At 44.7% G+C, this 13,319-nt stretch overlaps 1 protein-coding gene across 1 annotated transcript; it reads right to left on the reverse strand.

Annotated features, from left to right (window-relative positions):
* Positions 1–1,232: 1,232 nt before the first annotated feature.
* On the reverse strand, positions 1,233–12,918 carry LOC141109863 (uncharacterized). The gene is made up of 5 exons (XM_073601122.1): positions 12,630–12,918; positions 3,515–3,583; positions 3,022–3,078; positions 2,814–2,897; positions 1,233–1,672 (listed from the first exon to the last, which is right to left on the reverse strand). The coding sequence occupies exons 1-5, from the start codon at positions 12,916–12,918 to the stop codon at positions 1,233–1,235; spliced, it is 939 nt and encodes a 312-aa protein (XP_073457223.1).
* Between the last annotated feature and the right edge of the window lie 401 nt (positions 12,919–13,319).

Consider the following 13,319-nt stretch of genomic DNA (forward strand, 5'->3'; position numbering starts at 1 on the left):
CCCTGCTGCCATGTTACTCAAGCCCTGGAAATGATGACTGCCTGTCAGGTCACCTTGAGGCTAGGTGACAGATGCACTCTGTAGGAATCGGAAGTGCACCGCTAGGTAGTGGATCCTAGGACTGACTGCTGTGGATTGAAACCTGGGAGGTTCAGGAAGCAGGTCTACTGGATCACTAACACAGATCCCACTGGGAGCTAGAGCATAGATTCTCCAGGGCGCGGAGTCTAAGAGCCAGTAGGTGTTCACCAGAGCCTCTAGTGGTGAGGATGGACTGCGCTGCAGTCTGGCTCCAGGTCGCAGCCCCCAGGGTCTCACATCTCATGCTCACGGTAGACTACAGGAGAAGAGGAAAGAGGCAGCAGGCTGGAACAACAAGGAAGTAAGGGACAAGCCAAGGTCGAGGCCACAAGCAGACAAGGACAACAGAGTACACGCCAAGGTTCAGGGTCACAGGCAAACAGGGATGGTCAGGGACACGCCAAAGGTCAGGGTCACGAGCAGACAGGAATAGTAGAGAACAGGCCAAAGTCGGTTAACTGGAATCAGACGTAGGAAACACAGCCAGTACACACGAAAGCTAACACACAATGGTTGATCAGCACTGCTGGCTTGCAGTGCACAGGTTAATATAGGGTTCCCTGATAGGAGCTGGGGTGGAGCCATGCTAGAGGAGAGCTTACAAAAGCAGTCAGGTGAGGGTCAGCTGGTCTCTAGAGATGAACACATGGAGACAGGTATGCTGACAGACAAACTCTATTGCATAACCATGACACTGCCCTTTGAACTGTTGCCCCTTGTAATTGCGTTAGCCTGTGAACCTCTGTCCGGTTAACTGTTGCCCTCATGATTGCAAGCCTGCAACCTATGTCCTGTGAACTGTTGAGGACTGTATAGAGTAACCCCTGCTCTAACTATCTGCTGTGTATTCTGGTGGAGGGAAAGCTGAACGGCGTGACTGGACACAATACATTGGATTACCCTTTGCACATTGAAATAGTGTAGAGAGAAATCTCATCAATTTTCTAAGTTCAGCCTGATGGTTAAATGTAGAAAAACTACAATTATAAGGCCTCTAGTAAGTTAGTAACAATATATGGACTAGTTCATTTAGATAAACATCACACAAATCTAACAAGGAAAGCAAAACTCAAGAAAACAATTATTTCTGAACAAAATTTTTTTATTTAACAGTTAACATAAACAAAACAAAAAAAAAAAAAAAAAAAAAATTAGAGTACATTCTCCCCCAACCTGGTGACCAGTCGCTGTAGGGACATATTAATCCCAGCCAACTGGTCACCAAGGTACCGCGTAGCCTCCAGGTGTCTCCTGAGGCTACGCTGGTACCTCTGCAGAGCCACAGAGTGACGGAGCTGCCGGTGATTGTGGAGGGCCAAAGATTGACGCAGCCTCCGGGTAACTGCAAAATGTCTCTTTTGGACCTCCACAATGCGCCGCAGATAATCCGTCACATGTGGCTCTGGAGGGTGGGGGATGTGTGCCTGTTCTGGAGCGGGTGAAGGATGCACTGGGGAGGCCAGGTGGGGGGATGTTGAAGGGTGGAGGACTGTAGAAACCACTGGGGACTCAGAAGGACAGCCAGTCCAACCAGACGCGGGCAGGTCCAGGTCTTCGTCCACAGGCTGCAGTTGCAGGATGAAGACTTCACCTGTGAAGAAAAGAAAATACATTAGATAGATAGATAATACAATACACATACACATGGCTTCTTCACCCTAACATTATATAAAGGCAACGATCTCCCAGCCCTTGTAGACAATCCTGTAACATCTTGAGATGTTTTCACTTCCATCCATACCAGTTTTTGATATTTAGTGAGATGCACCTAATCAATTTGTGTGTAGGAGATAGTGGTGTCTGTGTCAATTCGCTGCGTCATACCAAGTTTGCAGAGCTGTGCAGGAAGGTGTAGTACTACTTTACTGTACTCTGACCGGGGTGGAGCTGAGTGTCCTCCCCGGCCAGAGTACAAAGGGATTCCCCTCTACACATCGAGCAGTGTAAAGGGGAATCTCCCAAAGATTTTATCCGCTTGGTCGCACGGGCGGCTGGAGAAAATCTTAAGGTGTAATGGACGCCTAAGTGCTACTGCTAACTAATCTACCTCATCCAGACTGACTGACTTTGGCAAATATGGAGGATCAGTTGCACTTGCAGAAAAACATATCAGCTATACCAGCTTTTAACATTACACTCACCAAAGAGAAGCCATTCAAGCCATTGCATTTGGGATGACCTAATAAAAAGTTGTTTAATAAAATATAGCAGGCTATTTTTTAAAGTTGATAATTTTGTAAGGCCACTGATTGTTGAATAAATTAAGCCCCACTTCTGTTCTAGGCTAGGTAGGTTACTCACTCCTGGTCTAGGCTAGGAGGTATAACAGGTATAACATCATGAGAAAAGTGTTAATGCATGCATTAGGGGCATGCCAGAGATTGAACATGTCCAGGGACTGCCAGCCAATAGCTGGAGATTCTTTTCTGACACCCCCCCCCCAGCCTGCTGTGTTATTCATAATGATTAACAGTGATTGGCTCAGACTGGGAATCTGAACTGCAGCAAGAAGGTGGCATGATCAGGGACATTGGGAAAATATTAACAAGCACAGGTCACGCTAACAGGAAGACTGGAATCATCTGCAGAGGGGAACTAATATAATTAATAGTTCCAGCTAAACCGAAGCCTTGCAGAATAAATCACAAGCTATTCTAGACAAGGTATGCCATCAGCATTTCATATTTAAAATACTATATTTGCCTGTAAAATACAAAAAAAGTTATGCTTACTCCCTGGATCTGCCGCATCTGGCTGTTCCTCCGCATCCCCAGCAGCCTCTACAGGGCAGGTCTCCTCCACCTCCTGCTCAGCAGCTGTTGAGTAATGATAGAAAAGAACATTACAATCTGCAGTGTACAACAATCTCACACATTATTACAAGAACATTGAAACATGTATGATCACTCAGCAGATACCAGCAAGATTATACTAACTTACATGTGGGCGTTGCTGCCTCAGCCTCCTCCTCAGTCTCCCCCTCTGACTGGATGACACCTATTTATAAAGGAGAAATGATGAACGTTAATAAACGTAAATAAATATACTGTAGTGTAAATAGATAAAATTAATTATCCATTAGCATGGCAATACAGGGCAGGTCACTAACGTTTATCTACAAGGCAGGGACATGCATTCACCATTTAGAAAAAATCATTTAAAAAAAAAACAAATACAAGGCACTTACCTGTCCTGGTTCCAGCAGCGCCGGCGAGTGCTAGGTGCACTGCCACTGATCAGGCACCTCAGTTCAGAGCGGCCACGTTCTGTCAAATTACGTAAGTTACGCAATCGCTTGCGTTACCTGACAGAGCGTCGCAGAGGCTCTACCTGTCACTACATGAGCGAGAAACAATGACACTGGAATCAACAATGGAAGGCTGGACAAATGGAAAAGGAACCACTGTATTAGTGTCACTACTACAGTACTTACTGCATGATGACGTGGAGGACTCCTGCTCCTCTGCCCTCTGCCTCCGGCGGCGCTGGGCCTGGGGACGATCTTTAAATAAAATCAAACACATCATGGTAAATGACTATGTCGCGTCGCATGGTTGACAAAAAAAATTTCCTACACACAATGCAATGCTGACACCAACCCTGATGAGCCAGCAGTTTTTTTATCTCATCCTCCCCTACAGCTGCTAAGAGCTCCTTCTCATGGGGGAGGAGAGATACCTGCTTTCCTCTGCGCCCCGACTGCCTGCGTTTACGCGCTATGGAACTGCAAAACAAAAAGAGAAGAGAAATGGGTTCCACAATTAAACTACAATTGTAATCTGAAAATGACATCAACACATGAAACACATGTAGAATGAACCCGTAGAATGAAACAATGCAAATGGAATTTTTGGATTAGGCACATTTTTTCATGTAGCACAAGGTTTGCACATTTATTTATTAACCAAATTTATTGTAAGAAAAACCTATGCTTTTTTGGTGCACAATAAATAATAAAAGGCAGGATAGGGATTGTGCCGAGTAAATGTCCATTGTGTCCACTCCAGTCCACCTTTCTATTACGCGCTTGTGTGAACTGTGTATAGTGTAAAATTTCCTTCCTTGTTTCTTTTGCAAAGCATTAACCCACTTGCAGATGTGGACCCCCCCCATAGTAACTAAAAATATGGCGGGTCCGCAAGCTGGTTAAGTCCAGCCACCGTAACACTTTTTTATATATATACAGAAGAGCATAAATTTCATTTGGGTAATACATCACAGGAGCGTGCAGTTTAAAGCTGCAATGCGCTAAATATCAAAATATGGCCTGGTCAGAAAGGGGGCGCAACCTACAGGTGGTCAGGTCAAGTGGAACTTAAAAGCACTTACTGCTCAGTTTAGTGATAACTAACTAAGAACAAATAACGGCATGGAAATATTCCTCTTAAAATGATTGTGGCGATAATATATAACATGTGCAACTGCAAACTATGTGTAGGCTAGGCACACCTATGCGCAAATTTGTTTTTTCACAGGAGGGAGGATAAATTGAAAATTATTTATTCCTTTTTAAAAAAAAAATTCACCTAACTTTACTGACATCAAATTGTGATAGCAATAACATATGTTTATATGTGTGTGTGTAAAATCAGTGCATTTTTTGGAGCTTTTATCATTGTATAAATGACAATGGTCCCGAAATGGCATCAAAAGTGTCCGATGTGTCCGCCATAATGTCGCAGTCACAATAAAAATCGCTGATCGCCGCCATTACTAGTAAAAAAAATTGTTAATAAAAATGCCATAAAACTATCCATATTTTGTAGACGCTATAACTTTTGCACAAACCAATCAATAAACGCCTATTGCAATTTTTGTTACCAAAAATATGTAGAAGAATACATATCGGCCTAAACTGAGGAAAAAATTTGTTTTTTATATATTTGTTGGGGATACTTATATAGCAAAAAGCAAATAAAAACCGCAGAGGTGATCAAATACCACCAAAAGAAAGCTCTATTTGTGGGAAAAACAGGACATCAATTTTGTTTGGGAGCAACGTCACACGAACGCGCAATTGTCAGTTAAAGCGTCACAGTGCCGAATCGCACAAAGTGGCATGGTCATTTGGCAACCATACCTCCGGGGCTGAAGTGGTTAAAATGTAAAAAAAAAAAATAATCAGACACGTTACTTACCGTTTTATGTCGCTGAATTTTTTGCGACAGGCAGTCGGGTCACGCCGATGGCGATATGTCTCCTCCACCTTCCTGGAAATCTCCTCCCACTTTTCTCGCTTCCACTCCGTAGTGGTTTCCCTGGAGCGGGGGCCACACAGCTGCATCCAGCAAGGAAGCGTTTCCCTTACCAGGACCTGGGACTCAATATGAGTCCACATTAGGTTACGCTTCCTGCTGGATGCAGCTTGTGTCCCCCTCCTGCGCCCATTTTTGGATGCTGCCTTAGAAGGCCTAGGAACAGCCTCCTCCATGCTGCTAGTGCTGGAATGGGTTGCTGCTGGTGCTGCCATTGCCATTATCTCTAAGCCACACAGCGTCGGATTTTGCGGCCGCACTTCCGCACTTCCGATTGAGAAACGAATGTGAAAGTTTGGTTGGCTGACTGCTGGGGCAGAGTAGACCAATGCAATGAGCATGAACGATGAAGATTCGACACAGAAACGAAAACATGCAAACGTAAATGTGGCTTATGGTGTCTGTCAAAAGTTAGAAGATTCGACAGAGCAGCTAAACAAACTGTACGATGCTGCTATCGAACATTTCCGGTCAAATGCATCCCAGAAAATTCGACCGGAATGTACGATTGCGACGTCGTACAGTTTAGCTGCTCCGTCGAATCTACTTTGAACATTCGACAGACACCATAAGCCTTTAATGACCGATTCGACCTTAATTCATTTCGATTTTCGGACGAATGCAAGTTTTTAACGAAAAACGAAATGAAGAAAAAGAATTTCGTGAGTAACTAAATAAATTTATATTTCGGACGAAAACGAAATTCCGAAACGAAATATTTCAGTGTGCACATGTCTAGTATGTATGGCATGAACCAATTAGGTTGTTTTATTATGGGATTGTGAGCCAACACTTGCCCCCCTTTGTCTATAATTGCATCAGTTTTTTTCCTTATTCCTATTTTACATTTAATTGGATTTTACCTACCAACTAAGATTACAATGGATTGTTATGGAGACCTGCTGTCTATGAAACTGTTTTCTACAATGTTTACAGTATAAACCAATTATGTTATTACACGGTATTTCTGTTACATTTTATATATAATGTAAGACTTGGTTTTCTTAGATCTGGGTTTCTATAGTATTAGTATGGATCATCTTACAATTAGTACTTTTGTTACAATTTTACATTATTAAATCATTTAATGACAATTGATGTCATGTGATGCTTCCACTCGTTTTTGGTTCTGCTCTATTCTTGGGTACCTGCCATGTTCATGGTTGTGGTGTTGTCTCCTGGAGTGCATGTTTCATTTAAAGTCCCACTTTTTTGCTCCTTTAACCACCTCAATACTGGGCACTTTCGCCCCCCTCCTTCCCAGCCCAATTTTCAGCTTTCAGCGCTCTCACACTTTCAATGACAATTGCGCGGTCATGCTACGCTGTACCCAAATTACATTTTTATCATTTTGTTCACACAAATAGAGCTTTCTTTTGGTGGTATTTATTCACGACTCTGTTTTTTATTTTTTGCGATATAAGCGAAAAAAGAACGGAAATTTGGAAAAAAAACAATATTTTCTTCTTTCTATTTTAAAACAAATCCAATAAAATCAAATTTTGTCATAAATTTAAGCCAAAACATATTCTGCTACATGTTTTTGGTAAAAAAAATCCCGTTAAGTGTATAATAATTGGTTTGTGTGATCACGGACACGTGCGCAAATGATCATGTACAGATGTGCGCAGGTGACATATATGTGTGCAGATAATCATTGGGACATGTTATTTTACTGGGACTTATGTGGGGGACATGTGTTTTTACTATGTGGGGACATGTGTTTTGGGGACATGTGTTTTGGGGACATTGTGTGTTTACTTAGTGTTTGTTTTGTGTTTTTACATTGTGTGGGGTCACTAGACTGGTGATCAGTGAGTAAAAAGCTGTAAAAAACAGCTCATACTCACTGATCACCAGCCGGCTGCAGCGATCCGCTCTCCTCTCCTCACTGACAACTTCCGTGTGAGGAGAGCAGAGCAGATTGCCTAGCAACCGGCTCTGTGTTTACATCAAATGACGGCTGTGATTCGACACGGCCGTCATGTGATCAGGAGGGCCAATCGCAGAGCCCTCCTGCCGATCGGAGACGTGCCGTGTCCGGGTGACACGAGCGCATCGGGATCGCGCCGCTGCGCGGGCACGCGCGCGCGCGATCCCACTCCTTCTGAGGGACGTTCCTGAACGTCCACTCAGAAGCAGAGTGCACCCACCCGGTCGTATATGTGCAGTGGCCGGGTGGGAAGTGGTTAACTAACCATAATGCACTTCCTGATTTTTGAACTGAGGTCATATAGCTTAGATAGGCCAATAAGGTTTTTTTGGATAAACTAGACCCTCTCATGAGAAAAGGGTGGGTTCCCAGCAGCCATTTTGACAATGTTCTTTAACTGTGATAAGAAAAGCATATGGAGGGCTGCTAATAAAGTACATAGTGACAGATCTGTGTTGGGCTTGTAGGCACTAGCAGGTGTTTGAAAGTAGATGTAAGCAATTCTTGAATGTTCTATCTGTTGCAAAATGCTCTTTTTCTTGGAGAATTTTTGGGGTGGGGCAGGGCCAGATTTATAAGGGGGCAAAAGAGGGAAGTTCCCTAGATCCCCCTGACAGAAAGGGCCCGCTATACAAAAATGATATAAAACAATATAAAAAAATTATATATAAAATAATGAATAATAATAAAATATTATAAAATGTATAATAAAAAACACACTTTATTTTATTAACTTCCAGGCTAATTTTTAGCTTTCAGCGCTGTCACACTTTGAATGACAATTGTGTGGTCATGCAACACTGTACCCAGATGAAATTTTTATCATTTTTTTCACACAAATAGAGCTTTCTTTTGGTGGTATTTAACCCTTTCACTGCCAGGTCCATACGCTGTACAGAAGTGCCTGCAGGTGGCCAGGTCAGTACGGCGTACGGACCTCATTTCTCCCTCCCTTATAAGCTTATGGACACTTCAATGACCATAAGCCTATATCAGAATTGTTCAGCAGACTCTGCTGAACAATTCTATAACTCTGATCAGCGGATTACAACCCACTGATCAGCGTTATTAACCCCTAATGTGACCGTTCTCCTGCCACCACCATGTCCCCTGCCTCTCCACCCCCTGCTGCACCCTTCCATCTAAAACTGCCCCCACTCTCCTATCACCTTCACCCTCTTCTTCACCCCCAGCATTGATTACCCCCCTCCACCCGATCCAACCCCCCCTGCAAACCTGATCCCCGCAGCCACCATCATTGGCTGGCATCCCTCCTCTTCCACTCCCGCCAGCTTCAGGTGCTGCATGGGGCTTGGGGGGGGTCCAGGTGTGTCCCCCCACCAGTCAGATTGCCCCCTCCCACTGCCTCCGCACCCCCAATCCATGGCCGCTCTGAGCGGCATCTCTCCTTCCCTTCGCCTGCAGCTTCTCCCTGCAAAGATCTCCTATGATCTGTTAGGCTGGGGATCGCGGCGGGGGAGCGGTGCAGGTAGGGGTGAAGTTGGGGCTTGAGTAAACGTGTGCTTACTAAGATCCCCCCCTGTAGAAGAGAGGGCACATGCTGGGTTGCCACATCATCCCTTTAATCCAGGACACATATTAATTACACAGGTTCTGAGGCTGATTTAATGCAGATAAGGCACCAAGTGAGTTTATTTACCACCTTAATCAGCCACAGAACCTGTGTAATTAATGTGTGTCCTGGATTAAAGGGATGATGTGGCAACCGACACTGTGGTAATGATTAAGCACAAGATGTATGTGTGAAACATGTCTACGTGACCACAGTTTGGAGTCTTTGGTGTCATCTGAAACAAAATAAAAGGCAATCGGAAATTCTGGATGTGCAGACATTTCTTTCTTCTTTGCAAGTTTCCCACAGAGGCGGGCCAGGGCTAGCACTCTGCAAGATATTCCAATCAGCCTTATCTTTATACACCTAGAGCAGCAGTTCTTTTTCTTGTATTGTTGCCCACTGACAGCTGATATATTGTAACCGCGAGTGTTACAATCTATCGGACTGTCATTTTCTGAATGAATGGAATCTCTCACTCTCTCACTCATTCAAGTAAAGTGCTGCAGAGAAAAGGACCTATCTTCAGTCCCTTTCCCTGTCTCAAAAAAAGATATGGGGGTATGTTTAGCTGTTTAGACCTCTGATATCTCACCAAAGACCACCCCCCCCCCCCTAAAAAAAAAGACTGTAAAAAAAAAAATAAAAAAAGTAAAAAAGTAAAATAAAAAAACACACAAACATAGTAAGACCCACCAGATCCGCCTGCACTCCACGGTGACGGCCCCCCTCCACAGATACCTCAGCTTCTCCTCCCGGCCAACCCGATCTGTCCTGATTGGCCAGGAGGAGAATCCAGAAGACAATAGTGAATAACTCACAAGTGGGTGGGTTTAGGGTGCAATGCTTTGCGCCCGAGCCCAACCTTTTTCAAGCTAATTAGAGCCTCAGGCTCTAATCATGTGGCTTGAAAAAAAAAAAAACTCATACAAACATATTAGTCTGGCTCCCTGCAGGGGAGTGGCGCCCCTAATGGACTGGCCATTCCTGGTAAGACCCCTTTTACATGGAGCGGACCCGGTAAAAGCAGATCCGCCTGCTCAGCAAGGGATCTGTCTGCTGATCCCCGCTGAGCAGGCGGATAACAGATCCGTGTCCACTCCGTTGATGCAGAGCGGACACAAACAGAGCTCGCTATTCTCTATGGGACGTCAGATGGAAACGGACCGCCTGTCCACTGCCATTGGATGCCATCTGATCCGATCTGCTAGGTGGATGGGGAATGGAATCCCCATCTGTCTGTTTTTAGCGGACTGGATCAGATGCAGGTGGGTGTAAACGGACACATGTCCATTTACATCAGTCTCTCCATAGAGAACAATGGGTGGTCCAATTGGGCCCGCCTGAAAAACGGACAGGCCGACCGATCGGTGTACTTGTATGAAAAGGGCCTAAGGCCTTGTTCACACAGGGTATACACAGCATACCTTTACAGGGATGCACAGGTGTTCTGTGCATCTCTGTGCAGCAGTACCTGATCACCTGACTCACCCGAATAAATAGGCTCTCCCAGCAGGCCAAGTGCAAAGAAACCCCTGCCAATTGGCTGAGACAACCCATCCACTCCTAGTCTTTTAGGATTTACTATGCCCTTGTCCTTCAAATGCCACAGGTAACAACGCCACCTAGTGACAGAAGAGAGAGATGCATTAAATCCAGATTTAGGAAAAGGTCAGTAGATCTCCCTAACAATCAGCCAGGCTGGTTACCATCTAGCAAACTAAATTTGTCAGCAACTCTGCCTAAGACCAGGGTGCTACATCCTCCCCCTGCCAAGGAAACTACGTCTCGGAGTTTGCAGAAAAAAACAAAACAAATGTACTCTCAAGAGAGTGGATGTCCAGGCAAAAACTGGGGTAGGTGGGATAACAGGGAAAGATGCACAAAGTAACAATACATGGCGTACCAAATGAAGTCGGTATACATGACATATGTACTTAGGCAAGTGGCATTTCACACAAGGGCAGATAAATAGAGGACAGTATTTACAGTTTTACGCATGGCGTACCACCCAAAAAATTATGGAAACTACAACAACAATAGCCTTATATCCTAACTATCGATCTACTATAAACACCTGTAAAGAATAGAAAATTTTGCATTGTTGTACAAGCTGAGGTGATTGTACAAGCGGCGTCATTGTCTGCGGTGGGTGCTGGAACACCTGAATGAGAAGAAAACAGACAGCATAGAAACACTTCCTATAGTAACACAGTGCAATATGTACATAAGTGGAGTTTTTGTTTACTCCCAGCTGAGAGCAACAAAGTAGTGCAAAAGGAACACAGTGATCTATCTATCTATCTATCTATCTATCTATCTATCTATCTATCTATCTATCTATCTATCTATCTATCTATCTATACACACACTTTAGCAATGCCTATACCTAAAACATATATACAGCTTAAAATGGGCCCCACCCTCTATGAGGGTGCCACCCCTTTCCCATAGTAATCCTGAAAACTTTTACTTATCAATCTACATGAGAACATTAGCAGAGCTTGAATCAAGACTCGCTCAGGTTGGCATTCTCACGCCACCTAGTGGTCAGTATCAGAGAACAGTCCTTGTATGACTTTAGTTCAATAATCCAAGTTTCCAGGTGAGAACTTGCCCTTTTTGCCACAGCAGATCCTACCTAACTAACTAAACACCCCAGTGTCCTTGGAGCCCCAAAGGCCATCACTCTTTCACTTGAGGTGCAGCAACACAGTAACTTTGCCCAGCAGTTTCCCTTCTTCATAGGGACAACCCCAGGGACAGGGTGCATGGCTGTATACAAACAGCACTTTTAGCCATACTACTATGCAAGGTACCATAAATTTAGAAGAACTGTTCATCTTCCAGGTCATCCAAGCCCCCTTGTATTTTGAAGATATCCCAGTCTGGCCTAGGCACAGCTAGGGACTGAGAATCATTTTCCTCATTAATGAAGAACCAGACATGCTGAAGTCTCTCAAGTTAAAATCAGCATGTTGCTTTTCAGAGGGCGGCACACTGGCAATTCCAGAACACAGGCCAGCATGACTCTTTAACGGGCACTCCCGGCAACCGCTGGGATTCAGAAGCACAGTCCAGCAGAACAGCACCGTCAGGAGTGTACCCGCGGCAACTTTCCTTCAGGGGTGGAGCAATTTTTGCAGCAAAACACCACGACTCCACCAAGCACATATTTGTAATCCACAATGATTCAGGTAACTCATCACAGGTCAACAGTGTCACCAATAATACCTGGAGTAAGGTAGCTGGTAATTTTTCCCACTTGTGTCCACGGTGGTGATGTAATGTTGAAGATCCTTTTGATTAGGCCTGCGAATGATCACACAGTCTGGGTAGATGCTACGCCCATAATCCCAGGTCTGAGAAACATGGGCATACCTCTCAGCATGCCTTGGTGGCAACCTTTTTAATTCAGCCTGTTGTGGGATTTTTAGAAAACTTCGGATAGCTTTGTCAATCCACTGTACCCTTTTTCCTTGAATCTCCTCTTCCAGATGAGTGGGTATGTATGGGTACAGGTAGCAAAATTCTTCAGCAACCTTCCTGATAACCACTCATTGCAACTTGGACAGCCTGGGCAGAGTTTTTGGGTCTCCACATCCTGGGAGGACCTGTGCGTCTGGTGCACGCAGATCCCTACGACCAGCAACAGTGTCAGGTTTACTAAGTAGCTTGGTTGACAAGAATGGTTTCGATTTTGAATTGACTACTTTAGATTCTGAAAGCCAATGTGTCCACCGCTCCTCTTCGAACGACCGGGTCAGGTATAGACAGGTTATAGTACTGGTGGACAGTTCAATCTTTACATTTAAGGCCCGGGCAGGGTGGACTTCATCCTCCTCTGTATCACAAGGCTGCTCCTCATCACTGTCAGTCCACCTATCAGGCAATGACAATGTGTCTGTAAACAACTCGGAAATTCGGTCAGATGGAATATCTGAATCAGAAATAGTGGAGCACTCTTTGGCCGGGTGTAAATTGATCTTAAAGCTAACAACTGTTGGCAGTTCAACTTCCTCTCCCTTGCTGGCCACTGGCTTTACAGTCCCCACTGGTACACTACTTTCACCCATTTCAGGCTTACCGTGCTCTGATGTCTTCTCCCCTGGAGGTTCCATCAGCAAAGAACTCAGGTGGGCCCGACCGCGACCCCTAGAGATAACTGAAGCATTTGACCCTGGAGCAGCTGCAGGGATGAGAGGAGCAACTTCTCTGATAAGCTGGGTGATGCAGGAGGACTCTTAAGGCTCTTGTCACAATCAGGCATCAGGTGCAAAGACCAGTTGCTATAGCAGTTGCAGGGCTACCACCGACCAGAAGGTTAGGTACACATGCAGTCACCCTGGCAGATGATGCAGGCTCACCTGAGGTGCAGATTCTAAGTACTAACCGGTGATCACCAGAGCTCCTTATGGTGGAGATGGATTTAGCTGCATGTTAGTACCAGGTCCCGGTCCTCAGGATCGTCCCACCA

Source organism: Aquarana catesbeiana, linkage group LG10 (assembly GCF_042186555.1).
Source record: "Aquarana catesbeiana isolate 2022-GZ linkage group LG10, ASM4218655v1, whole genome shotgun sequence".
In the NCBI taxonomy this organism is placed as follows: Eukaryota; Metazoa; Chordata; class Amphibia; order Anura; family Ranidae; genus Aquarana; species Aquarana catesbeiana.